The following is a 14,120-nucleotide window of genomic DNA, read 5'->3' as shown; positions in this document are numbered from 1 at the left end:
AGACTACTAAGAAGGCACAGAGTATTCCCTCCAAGCACTCCCTGCAGTGTCCAGCCCTTAACCACTGGATGCTCACAGAAATTACCAGGTTTGTTGCTATCCCCAAGAGGTCACTGTACACACAAGCTTGTTTGATTCAACTGAGGATCAACTCTTTTATAATATCACAGCACTGAGATATATTTATAATGAAAACAATCATACATTTATCATCACAGGTTAAGATTTAAGAGATAGTGAGTAAGGATAATAATTGAAACAGAAATTGTTACCTTTAAAACAAAAGTATAAGACATGTCCTTGAGTCTAAACTTTAACAGGCTAACGCTCTGTCTAAAGTAGTTTCTCACCTAAAGAAATCTTCCAGTGTCTTCAACCAACATGGCTGGGATTCCTCTTTCACAAATGAAAAAAAAACACTGTCCTTTTTGCTTTCTCAGTAAAGGATGAAAAGGTGTCCTTTTGCCTTTTACTCATATCCCCAAAATTCATTGTTGGTTCCAGAGTTAGGATGACTCCTCCCACACCCAGATTTATTTCTATGGCCACGTCCAGACTAGGTATTAAAATCGATTTTAGATACGCAACTTCAGCTACGGGAATAACGTAGCTGAAGTCGAATTTCTAAAATCGAGGTACTCACCAGTCTGGACGGCGCGGCATCGATGTCCGCGGCTCTCCGTGTCGATTCCGGAACTCCGTTCGGGTTGATGGAGTTCCGGAATCAATGTAAGCGTGCTCGGGGATTGATACACCGCGTCCAGACTAGATGCGATATATCGATCCCCGAGCAATCGATTTTAACCCGCCGATGCCACGGGTTAGTCTGGACGTGGGCCTAATGTGCTGCCTTCGTGTTGATTTTGTATTCAAATGGAGCTTCCATGATGTTGGTTTACAATGCTCATTTTACATGTGAACCAGTGGTGCTGGAGCTAGGGGTATTGCTGCACCCCCCGGCTTGAAGCAATAATAACAAACACCAAATACATGATTTCTATCATCAACACCCCCGGCCCCACTATAAAAATTGTTCCAGCACCCCTGATGTGAACCAAGGCAAACAGATGAATATACATCCCATTGACAAAAACCTGTTTGTCAACCCTGCTTTGAGTCAGATTTAAGACATATTTTCCAGTATATATACATAACTCCTTACAAGTGTCGATCCATACATTTCACAATGATATTCATGACCTGTGTGATCTTATTTTGCATTTAAGATCTCACATCACTTTCTTGATAAATACTATGAAGGCAGTGTGCTAGCTGTAATGAATTTGTTAGGCCTGATACGAGTTGTCATTATACAATATTGAATCCTTTGCCAATTGGTACCAATGAGCGTGTGTGTCACAGGGTGACATTCACAGTAAATATATTAGTTTGGGGAACTCCATGGGGACTGGGAGGATGGAATCTATCCCATAACTAGGTAGGCCCCTCTTTGTAGATAATTTTTCAGCATATGAATTGAAATGGCAGTTACCACCCCTCTTCATACCACTAAAGGCTTTTGAGCCACTGAATCCATGTGAGTGAAGATTCAATAGTTCTGCCACCAGCCCACCTCCAGTGATTCTCTTGGTATTGACCTATTGGAGACTAGTCGTTATCCCCCCCTTGCACAGCATAAAAGAGCTGCAGAGATTCCACTGTGAGGCTATGACCCTGATGTCCACTCTGCCCTTGCAGAATGGCAATACTGAGTTTAAATGGTGCTGGTCCCTGGCCCAAGACCTATGTATCTTGTCAAATTTCACCTAGTTGAAAAAAGCCCATATTTGTAAATTCTTACCCTCTGAAAACAGTAAAACCTTACTTGGCTGTAAGACTTGATCACAAAGCTGGCAGCATACACTCACTCCTTCAAACCACAATGTTATGACTTCCTCTCCTACCTACGTATACAGTCATTTATTCTTGGTCAAATTTCCATTACATTCTGTAATAGACTGATTTCCTCATTAAATTGCACTGTGGATTCAGAGTTGAAGGATATCATATATTTTGCCACCCCTGAGCCCACTTAGTAATATTAATCTCTTTATGGCCAAGATGTTTCATTGAAGAAAGGACAGTACAAATTATCCTTTAACCTGAACTATGCTGCTAATCTTCTCATACTGAGTTGTCTTTACTGCCTCTCTTTCCTTCTGTACTTATGTGACCTTTAGTGGTCCCCAAATAATTAAAAGAATGACAACAAAGGAAAATTCCTCTCTAGCTTTCCCTCCTTTGCCTTCAGGAGAAGCTTAAAAGGAAGCAGAATTCCCCACCCCACCTTTTTTCCCCATCCCATCACTTCCAAGTGAAAATAGACTGTGAGCACAATGGAGGTGGGAAAACTGAGTTATGTACGTAGTTCTGAATCCTGAGGTCTCTGATTGCTCTTCTCTCTTGCAGGAATGAGTTCTATAGTCTAGGTCCAGCTCCTGAGAGAGTCATGTCTTTTGGACACACAAGTCTCCATCTGTTGGTTAAGGTGGTTCTGATGGAATCTAGCTTTTGATGTCTGTGGAGTGAGGTGATCTCTCAGGTAGCTAAGGGCCAATGCCATGGCTGGCTTTTAATTTCACGCTGCTGGCCTTAAAGCTTAGTAGTAATATGTACCATAAGAATGTTTCCCTAGCAGTAGCAGCTTTCAGTAGCTTGGTCATGTTCAAACTTTGTCTCAATTTTTTTAGTAGAGAAAACGGTTGTCGTACAGAATCCAGGTTTTGAATTTCCTCCTTTGCAATTCTGGTGTCATGTTCTCTGTGGATATAACGGAAGGGGAGGGGGGGAAAGAGAAATGCAGTCATTTAATGTTAATGGCCTCTCAAAAATTGAGCACAATTAATTGGGCAGCTTTTTAAGAATGTGCCTGTTACTAATGATCCACACATTAAGCAAATATAACTTCCCAGCTTGACAGTCTCCATTTCCCCTACTTGTCCTGTGCAGGTGTTTTTGTAGTCTTCATAATCATTAAAACCCTCAAACACTTTCAGAACTTGGAATAAAGGGCCTGATTCACCACTGCCTTTAGCCCAGTTTTATGCTGATATAACTCCACTGCTGGCAACAGCAACACTGGTGAATCAGGGGCAAAATATTTAGAATGGATTAATAGAGAGAGGAGTTTTGCCTGTTTGGCGAGAGAGGAAAAGAGGGAGGATTCCTCAGTTTGGGCGTGTGGGGATAGTCCCCTACTTTGGGGGAACTGCCACGTGCGTATTCCCCATTGACATGTCTGCGCACTCTGCTACTGAAGGAATGGTGCTGTGTGTGAATGGACGCTTTCGAACCCTTCCGCCTATGGCGTTCTCGCAGCTCTCCCTCCCCTCGCGTGCTCGTTTCGCGAAGAACTCAAGGGTATTTTGTCCCCTGCCGGGCCCCCTCCTCCAGGTGCTGCGCGTTGCCATGGCACTTTCCGCCCGGCTCCGGCCAGGGAGTGGGGAGGCGGCGCGGCCTTTGCTGGCCTGAGTCCGCGGGCCGCAGTTTCTCGGGACCCGGTTTCTCCCGCGCTGGCCCACGCCCGGGGCAGCCCCGCTGCACGTTCCCCCAGCTGCCGCCTCCAGCTGGTTCCGTGGGCTCCGGCTGCGGTGGAAGGTGGCGGCGGGCGCTGCCCGGAGCTGCCGGCGGCGGCGGGGAAGATGGCGGGGAACGGCGGGGGCTTCGCCGGCGCGGGAAGCGGGGAGATCATCCAGCTGAATGTAGGGGGCACCAGGTGAGCGGGGTCGGGGCTCGCTGCGGGGATGGGATCCCATGGGGGAGTGAGGGGTCCGAGCTGGCATGGGGGGGCGGATCCAGGGGCTGGGAACGGGTCTAGGGGAGGGTGGTGTGGGGGGGAGCCTTAGCAATGTGCAGCGGGGTGTGGGGGTGGGCAATGAGAGCTGGGGAGGGGACAGCAATGGGCAGCGGGGTCTGGGAGTGGGCAGTGAGAGCTGGGAGGGGACAGCAATGGGCAGTAGGTCTGGGGGTGGGCGATGAGAGCTGGAGTGGGGGAGCCCCAGCAATGGGCAGTGGGGTCTAGGAGAGGACAGTGTGAATTGGTGTAGGGTCGATGGGGGCGTAAGGCAGAGGGAATACCCAGTGATAGGGAGCTGGGGACCAAAGTTTCGGGGAAGGTAGTGCAAGTTGGGTGTGGGGCAGGGGTGTTTAATGGGAGAAGAGCCCTAGTCTGAGGTGCAGGGCTAGGCGGATAATGCATCTCCCTCAGGTGTCCCAGGGACAGGATCTGTTTAGTTATGTCATCGTGACCTAGTTCACCTGGGACTTGTTGCATTATTCTGTGTTCTGGTCTGCCTGTGTCCCAGTCTTGCCCTGGTTTCCTGCTGATAGGACTTGTCCCGAAGCTGCTGAGCCCAGGTGTCACTGCATTTTGATCCTGATATTTGGAATCACATTGCAAAGGGAACTCATTGTGGGGGTGTACTCAAGTTTTGCCATGTTGCAGGTAGCTTTGCCTAGGTTGTGTTTTTGATGGAACTGAGTGAGTGATAAAGAACATTTGGGCCCATCTAACATGTTGCAAATGAGTCAAAATGAGGACTATCCAGGGGGAAAGCAGATGTTGTAACTCTATCCTCTCTCTCAGTCCCAAGGACTGTCTACTGTTCCTAGGTATTTTAAAATGGTTACAGTAATTTATCATATTTATGTCTGTGAATGGCATTTGAATCTTTTGGAATAAAACATATTTAAGGGGTTGGAATGTTCTGGTCAGAGCTCCCTATAATTAAGTGTTGGAGAATGGAATTGATATTTGTTATAATTTTGACAAATATCCATGATTATTTTAAGCATTTTTTTATTTCTATCAATATGTTTGCTGTTGTGCAAAATATGGGTATTAAATATTTTTCCAGTTTTTATTTATTTAAATTTTTACAGTTGCAGGAAATTATGAGGTGGTGTCAGACAATAGCATTTTCATGACAGCAGATGTTGAGATTGAAAAAGTTATATTTGTAACTGTTGAAGCACAAATTGTCAATATCACATGCAAAATATACAAAGCAAATATCCTTAAATTAATCTCATAATATGTTCTCAAGCAGCATTTTTCTTATTTTGCCTATCTTTACATTTTGGTTTAATGGAAATATTTGTATTGGTTTGTATGTATGGTGAAATCAACATTTTGTGATTAAAGATCTGATCCTTCCAAGCCTTTGTATACTGTACTACAAGGCCTTGGATTCTCTAGCAATCTAGTAGAAAGTCTGGAACATCTGTGTCAGCCTCCGATGTATTAAAATGGAGGTTTTTATGAATTATGAAAATGAATAATGCAAGTATAGTTACACTGTATTGTTGTTTTGATATTAATTTCACCTTATTTTTTGCTGCTCTTCTACTTTCAGTATCTGATATGAGGAAGCATTTTGTATTAAAAATATATAACTGCATTGTAAATTGTGCGTATAGAGCTGGGGGGATGGACTTGGAAGTTTTGAAAATTTGTTAGGGAAAAATTGGGGCAGCTTTCAGAATATGGGGTAAATATGTTAGCTGAATGTTTTTGCTAAAATGATAAGCAGCAAAATAGACAATAAGGAAGAGAACACTTCATTGAAATGAATGTAATTCATACCTCTTGGAGCAATAGTTTCAAGTTGTCTGCAGATTCACAAAGACAGCATTGCGTTAATTTCCACTTACTTCGCGTTTTCAAGGTTATCTTTGCGGCCATATGGTCTAGAAACATGACTTGCTAAAAACTTAAAGCTGATATTTTGTAGTACATTTGTACAGCAAACTTACCTTCTGTAGCAAATGTTGCAGAATCTCAGAATACACAGGCCTCTGATTATACTATAACTCTGATTTACTGAAACTCCTCCATACGTGACACCTTAAAATTAGTAGGCAAAGCTGATATCTGAAAGTGTCCTCAGGGCCAATTTACAGCATTGGTTAAAATTTATATTGTGTAAGTATAACCCAAACCAGAGTTGGCTGTGTGTACCTTGAGAAACCTTCACTATTCTGCAGTTATACAGTGACCTATTTGTACAGGTTTTAGGAGTAAGTCACTTAAAAGTCCCAAAACTGCAGATCACTTTTTGAAACATATTTAGCAAATGATTATGAAAATCACAGAGAAGTATAAGCAGGAGACATGTTGAGGGAGAAATACGCTTCTTCAGACTAAAAGTTATTGAATTGCTAATTTGGTAACAGATTTAGAGTAGGAATTTCTTTAGATTCCCTGGTTTACAAAAGAAACCACTCTGACCTTCACTTTACTTTGTCTCCATAGTTTTTCGTAGTCCAGGTTTGCAATTACATGTTTCTAGAAAAAGTGGATATTGCTAAATTTACAACTTCAGCGGTTCTAACTGTATTGTTTCTCATACCCCAAACACCTATCTTTATTTTCTGTATTTTATTGTATTTCTGTAAATTTATTGCTGCTTTGTCACTGTAGCAAATGCCCTTCCAAAGCCATGTGGATAATGCCTTATATAAATTTTGGATGGTAAACTTGAGAATCCTGTACAGATTGAGTTTGTAATTTTTTTAACCCCTACAAAATTGTGCATTTTCCCTTACATACCTGACAATTATGTATTGTATTAGCAGAATATACAGTATAATGGCTTGTAAATAGGAAAGTAGAAGAGTGATGTTTATGTTAAGTGCTAACACTACAGCAGAAAGATTAAAGCAATGAAAATAAATTTTTTCAAAGTAGATAAGTATATTTGCAGTTGTGGAGTTTTCTAAAATATCATGGTACGATCATTAGCCTTGTGTTTTTTGTGTGCAGAATAAGTGTCTCAGGGCATGGTTACACTAGAGAGTTTACAGCACCAATGCAGCTTCATCGCTGTAAGCTCTCTAATGTAGCTGCTCTAAGCTGATGGGAGAGAGCTCGTTGGTGGGAGAAACTCTCCTGCCAGCGTAGCGCTGTCCACACCGGCACTTATGTCACTCAGGAGTGATTTATTTACACCCCGAGTGACATAAATTATGCTGACATAAACTGTAGTGTAGACAGCCTCAGAAAGAGGGAATGGACCTGGGGGAGAATAAAGTAATTTGTCCATATCTTACTCAGGTATATGTGCCTTGGCCAAGCTATTGCTTGTCTATATCTTTTCCTTTCTTCTTTCCAACATTTAATTTTGCATTTGCTAGGGAATCCACCTTATTTAGTACAGTGCAGCATTCTTTTTTTAAAAAGAGGCATGGAAATATGAATAATATCTGAAGAAGAGTGTGTTTGTCAGGTCTCTTTGAAAGGAAGAAGGGCTCCTGAATGAGTTACGGGCAGCTTCCTAAAGAAGATAGGAAAGACTGATTTTTTTGGTATAGCACTATAGATGCAATTTGATGCTTTTCATAGTGAGTAAAAACATGATAGTTACCTTCTTGTATTCTAAATTGAGCATAGCAAAATAGGATGTAGAGGGAGGAAGGAATACACAACCTAAGATTTAGAAGGGTTAGGATGATATGGTATGCATCATGTCACCACGCTGTGTGGTCTTGGGATAAAAACATGAAAAGTTTTAAGATAGGGATTTGGAGTCAGTGAAACGACTTGTGAAAAGTTGTAAGATAGGCTAGAGGTGAATGAGCTGTATATTGGTAAGGCCAGAAAGAAGGAGGTTACAGTTTTTGAGGCAAGGAGATTATCAATGCACAGAGGGTTTTTGACAGTAGATGTGGAAAGGGATGTATATGTAAACAGCAGGAATTAGCAACAGACTAACTGTGCAGGGTAAAAGAGACAAGATAACAATGGGCTGGTAAGCCAGGATAGGGAAACTTCATGAAACTCTCTTCCTTGAGAGTGAATACAGCACTGGGACATTCATATCATTGGGTGTACTTCTGTTTGTATGTTGCACTGTATATTATTTCAGATATTAATAAATAGCTTGAACAAGCTCACAGTAAAAAATAAGGAAAGACTTTTTAACATACTAATGTGTATCTCAGGAAATACAATAAAGGTTTCCCCCCCTGAAAATTGTATATTGGTAAACATTTGATTAGTACTGCTTATAGACTGAAAAGTTTACCATTTATAATAGCCTTCCTAAATTACAAGATACTTTTTAGTTACACTTTAATGTTTTTCTTTAATATAGCTTATCTTCAATATGCTTGCATGTGTTGTGCAAAGAAGTGATTTGATTCAAAAACTTATTTTACAATATAAGGGCCAAATTCAATTCTGTCACAAGTCTTCTAAAGTCACTGGAGTTGCATTCTCTAGCTTTATGGCTGAATATGGCCCTGAATATCAGACTGTAAAACTTTTGGAAAGATAATTTTACAAGATGTTACCCGTGAAAATGGCTAACTTCACATTTAGTCACCTTCGCTTGCATTCCTTCATGTTTCTTTACACCTGTTTTTTTGTATGGGAAGAAGAATCCAGAGGCATTGTGTGCAGTCTCAAAAAAGGAGAGTGAGCCTTCCCCCAGCATTGACCTGCTAAACCCAGGGTTGTGAGTTTAATCCTTGAGGGGGGCCATTTAGGGATCTGGAGCAAAAATCTGTCTGGGGATTGGTCCTGCTTTGAGCAGGGGGTTGGACTAGGTGATCTCCTGAGGTCCCTTCCAACCCTGATATTCTATGATTTTATAACAAATACCCTACAGTAAGGTACTCTAGACTGGGGAGTAAGCAGACCATGAGTTCAAGTGTCCTCTTCCATTCTGTTAATATTTTTGTGCAAGTCAAAATCTTATTGACCAAGGCCTTGTAACATATTCTGTAGACCTGCAACTATTATTTCCTCCTCCGCCCCTGTCAGATAGGATAATTGATGCTGCACAAGGGCAATAGATTGAATCAATGGTTTTATAACTGATACGTAAAAGAAATATAGCTTGAATATCAGTTCTCATTTATTTTTCTGTATTTTCTTTAATCACAAAATTAAAAAGTCATTTTATAAATACAGTAATTCTTCAAGAAGTATAGCAGTGATGCAGATAACAGTTTTTGAAAGTTTGAAGGTGCAGTCAGTTTTTGGTCTGCCCAACTTCCACATCTGATGTGGGCAGATGTCTGGTATGGCTGCTCACTTAGCTGCATGTTACTGGATATATAAATTATTGCGTGTATAACCTTTACTAGGAATTGCTACTTCTCAGTCCCAGAAATGAGGTCTAGATTTTATTTTTACATTTTTTGCTCTGCGTGTGTATTATCTGTATTAAACTCTTAGTAATTTTAATGCTCATATTAACTCTAATAACAGTGAGTACTAGTTTTTAGGACAGTTAAGTAAGTAATACTGGAACTGACAGCCAACTGCATCCAGACATTGTCATCACCAATGAGAACCGGAAGATCCTCATGGTGGACATCACAGTGCCCTTTGAAAACAGGACCCCAGTCTTCCATGATGCCCGAGCTTGAAACTGGAGAAATACACGCCTGTGTCTGACACTCTGAGAGCTAGGGGCTGGAAAATCGAAACTCACACACTGATCATCAGAGCCCTGGGCGCACGGGACCTCAGTAACGAGTGAGTGCCGAGAGAATGTGGAGGCAGTCAATGCTAAGCTCAGCTAATGTGGCAACTCATGGTGTCAATGCCATCAGGTGGTCGAGGGACATCTACATAGAACACATCACTGGACATCAGCAATACCAGGAGGAATGAGCTGGAGTGCCGATGAGAAGTGCAATCTGGAAAGTAACTCAAATACTTTTCTGATGAACTTTTTTTTTTCACCTCTAAATGGGCAACCTATCCTAATTCTCAGTTACTGAGGGACAATCTTCATTCATTGATATATTTTGCTTTCACAACCAAATGTGTCTACAAATTTTTGAGTGATGTACATGAGTATTTGGATTCTAATATCTAAACTATATTGTTAAATCTATTCATCTAAATGTGGGTTATTGCTGATTATGTACTGTATGTATCATATGACTTTAAAAACAAACTTTGCATTTGTGGATAATCTAAACACTATACCCAGATGTACAGACACTCTTTTCCCAACCTGTGTAGTAAATTGTGCTATCGTGAAATAAGGACTGTATCCTTGCTTTCTTATAATGATATACTGTTTCAAAGTGCTATTGTCTGTCTTGCATATGATTTTCTCACTTGGATTTACTCATGGAGAATTAGCCAGCAGGTTTTTTGTTTTCTCTCAGTTTTTAGTTTTCTGATTTATTCTTCTAACACTTTTTTTTTTTTTTTTTTTTTACACGTGGGTGCTTAAAGTTGGTCTCCTCCATAAATGACTTGATTTTTCAGGATTTCTGAGCACATATATATCCTAGTGAAAAATAGGCCATTATTGCTTAGGGCCCACATTCTTGAAGGTACTTAGGCATTGCAATGCTGAGCAAAGCATGCCTTGACTGATTTAGGATCCAAAGTCTCATAGAAAGTCATTGGTAATTAGGCTTTTCTGTATTAGATGTTTATAGGACATTGAAATATACCAGTGAATGTTGGTCATAAGCTCTTGGCTTTGGAAAAAGTTCCCAGGGCATAGCTAAGGTAATGTTTTGTATCATTTCAAAATTGAGTTACTCCTATTTTGAGATAAAGTGCTGTAAATAACAGTGATGTTTACCTAATTATTCTAAGGATATATTTGGACAATTGGGGAAGCTTTAAATAACTGAAATTTTGGATGTTTAAAGAATATATTTAAAGAATTTTCAAAGGTTTCAAGATTGACAAATGACTATTTACTGTATTGTAGTTTAAATCACTGTTTTCTTTGGCTACGGCAAATTAGGAAAAATTGTTTCTTATTCTGAATTTTATATGCATACTTAATTATGGTATGTAGATATTTTATTTAAGAGGGAAAAATTGAATTACAGTATATTCCTGATGGTAAAGGAAGATTTACAAAACCAACAGCTGAAAAGTTACAGAAAATCTCCTTAAACTCTCAGTAGCACAAGTGACAAAAGGCTTTAGTTCATTTTCCTTCCAGGAAAAAAAAACAAAAAACAGAAATTCTTGTTTTGCATGTTGTTCATGTTCAGTGCCAACACTAGATTTCTTTGTTCAGATTTGTCATTGTCATGCTTGCATTGAACCACTGAATGACTACACACAGTCTTCACTGTTTATAGTACAGAGGAGTTTTTTATATGATCTTTGTGCTTCTACTTTTTGCAGTGGTAGAAAGTAATATTTTCCTTCAATAAATAGGAAATGTAGGCACTGAAAATATGAAGCAAAGCTAGAAAAAGGATGAATTCATAAAATACTTGTTCTTTAGAGACATCATGAAATGTATCCATTTATTGTATAAAGCATTTTGGAACTTTACCCTCAAATTTCCTCTGTTCAGCCCCTTCCTGTCTACAATAGCTTCACTTAATGATGTTGTCTTCAAAGATTCCTCAATTCTGGAGCCATTTAGAGGAGATTATTGGAATTGCATGCTTTAGATGAATCAGTGTTGCTGGTTTTTTTGTGTTTTTTTTTTTTCTTAGTGGAGGCTGTATTTTAGGAACCCCTTGCCCAAATGTTCCCACGTTTGGATAATTAACTCTACCCTACACTCCCACAAAGCATAACAAATTGCAAGTCAATCTGTGTAAACACACAGATGTTAAGAGTACTAAGGTCATATCTACACTACAGAGTTAAGTCAACTTAAGTTATGTCGAGAATCATAAGCCTCTTTAATTACACTGTTGTTCTAACTATGTCGCAAAAAGTTCTTTGCCTCTCTTTGAGGTGGTTTTATTATGTCAGCATAGCCAGAGAGTTAAATCAGTGGGAGGAGCATTTCAGTGTTTGCACATCTGCAGTTTTGTTGATAGACTTATAGACTTTAGATGATCATAATGGTCCCTTCTGACCTTAGTCTGACCTTCTGCACAATGCAGGCCACAGAATCTCACCCACCCACTCCTGTAACAAACTCCTAACTTATGTCTGAGTTATTGAAGTCCTCAAATTGTGGTTTAAAGACCTCAAGGTGCAGAGAATCCTCCAGCAAGTGACCTGTGCCCATGCTGCAGAGGAAAGCTAAAAACCTCCAGGGTCTCTGCCAATCTGCCCTGGAGGAAAATTCCTTCCCGACCCCAAATATGGCGATCAGCTAAACCCTGAGCATGTGGGCAAGACTCACCAGCCAGCACCCAGGAAAGAATTCTCTGTAGTAACTCAGATCCCACCCCGTCTAACATCCCATAACAGACCACTGGGCATATTTACCTGCTAATAATCAAAGATCAATTAATTGCCCAAATTAGTCTATCCTATCATACCGTCCCCTCCATAAACTTATCAAGCTTAGTCTTGAAGCCAGATATGTCTTTTGTCCCCACTACTCCCCTTGGAAGGCTGTTCCAGAACTTCCCTTCTCTAATGGTTAGAAACCTTGGACTAATTTCAAGTCTAAACTTCCTAATGTCCAGTTTATATCCATTTGTTCCTGTGTCCACATTGGTACAAAGCTTAAATAATTCCTCTCCCTCCCTGATATTTATCCCTCTGATATATTTATAAAGAGCAATCATATCTCCCCTCAGCCTTCTTTTGGTTAGGCTAAACAAGCCAAGCTCTTTGAGTCTCCTTTCATAAGACAGATTTTCCATTTCTCGGATCATCCTAGTAGCCCTTCTCTGTACCTGTTCCATTTGAATTCATCCTTCTTAAACATCGGAGACCAGAACTGCACACAATATTCCAGATGAGGTCTCACCGGTGCCTTGTATAATGATACCTCCTTATCTTTATTGGAAATACCTCGCCTGATGCATCCTAAAACTGCATTAGCTATTTTAATGGCTGTATCACATTGGTGGCTCATAGTCATCCTATGATCAACCAATATTCCGAGGTCCTTCTCCTCCTCTGTTACTTTCAAGTGATGCATCCCTAATTTATAATCCTGGCTTGACTGCAGTGTGGACTTTCAGGCTGAGATCCACTCCCCTTGCTGGGTTTCAGAACCCAGGCTCCAACCTAAACCCAAATATCTATACTGCTGTTTTTAGCCCCATTGCATGAGCCTTGACCCCAAATTAGTGGACCTGGGTGCTGAGACTTACTGCCCTGGGTCTTTTTTTGCAGTGTAACGTACTCTAAGCCTTCTTTTAAGCAGTCTTGAAAAAACCAAAAACTCAACTTGATACTCTGTATGTGCAATGCTTGATTTTTTTTTTCTTTTAATTTTTGATCTTACAGGTTCAGCACCTCAAGACAAACACTAATGTGGATTCCAGACTCCTTTTTTTCCAGGTATTTCAAATATTTACATATTTTACTAAGTAGAATTAATAAACATTTAAAAAGCATTTTATATCATTACCACTCTGAGAGTTTGGTTACAGAAAAAAACATAAGGGTATGGCTACAATTGCACCTCCTGTGGCAGCGCTTTGATGTGCGAGTGTGGTCGTGCCGCCAGCGCTGGGAGCCGCGCTTCCAGCATTGGAGCACTGTTTACACTGGCGCTTTACAGTGCTGTGACTTGCTGTGTTCAAGGGGGTGTTTTTTCGCATCCATGAGTGAGAAAGTTGCAGCGCTGTAAAGCGCCAGTGTAGACAAGGCCTCAGTTACAACTCCCTCCTGCTGTCAATGTTGAGGCAGAGCAAAGGAGGAGGATGGAATGGTGAAGGGATCATTCATCTTCCTGAGATACTCATGCTGTGGGTGGGAGGGTCAGTGTGTGGGTGAAGCTGAGCCAGACCTGCATTAGATCAGCAGTATCCACCTTCTCCACTGCTGTTGCACAGTATGCTTCTGTAATTAAAATTGTAAGAGTTTCCCCATTATGAATTTGACACACATTTTTTCCCCTCTTTCTTTTTTTTTTTGGTCTACTCATAGCATATAAAAATATTGCCAGGTCGGGAGGAAGGAATAAACTGTCCATATGATCAGTTTTTCTGTCTCCATCCTTCTCCAATGAGTCAGTTGTTAGCTTATTGAATGTGAGGGTTTATTATCCTCTATAAAAATTATTTTATCCTATCTAATGAAACTGTGGATATTCTCATGTCTCACTATTTTGACTCCTAGCAAGCCCTTGGCCTTAAAATGATATCTAGTAGCAATAAGTTCCACATATTAATTATGCATTGTTAAAAATCCTTCTATTGCTTTGAAATGCATTGCCTTTCAAATTTCATTTTAAATGTCTGCTTGTGCTTGTATCATGAGA

The 14,120-nt window shown here is 40.5% G+C and overlaps 1 protein-coding gene across 4 annotated transcripts in view; it reads left to right on the top strand.

The window, feature by feature from the left end:
• Window positions 1-3,255: 3,255 nt before the first annotated feature.
• KCTD3 (potassium channel tetramerization domain containing 3) overlaps window positions 3,256-14,120 on the top strand; it is a 57,213-nt gene continuing 46,348 nt past the window's right edge. For 2 of the 4 annotated variants that reach the window (XM_030557509.1, XM_030557506.1), the window contains exons 1-2: window positions 3,257-3,715; window positions 13,142-13,195. In XM_030557509.1, coding sequence (XP_030413369.1) covers window positions 3,642-3,715; window positions 13,142-13,195 — 128 coding nt within the window. In that variant the 5' untranslated portion in view covers window positions 3,257-3,641. Of the gene's footprint in view, window positions 3,716-13,141; window positions 13,196-14,120 lie in introns of all 4 variants that reach the window. The other 2 variants (XM_030557507.1, XM_030557508.1) reach the window with 2 other exon arrangements.

This window comes from Gopherus evgoodei, chromosome 3 (assembly GCF_007399415.2).
Source record: "Gopherus evgoodei ecotype Sinaloan lineage chromosome 3, rGopEvg1_v1.p, whole genome shotgun sequence".
In the NCBI taxonomy this organism is placed as follows: domain Eukaryota; kingdom Metazoa; phylum Chordata; order Testudines; family Testudinidae; genus Gopherus; species Gopherus evgoodei.
Note: the sequence above shows the minus strand (reverse complement) of the source record. Positions and strands in the feature narration are given on the sequence as shown.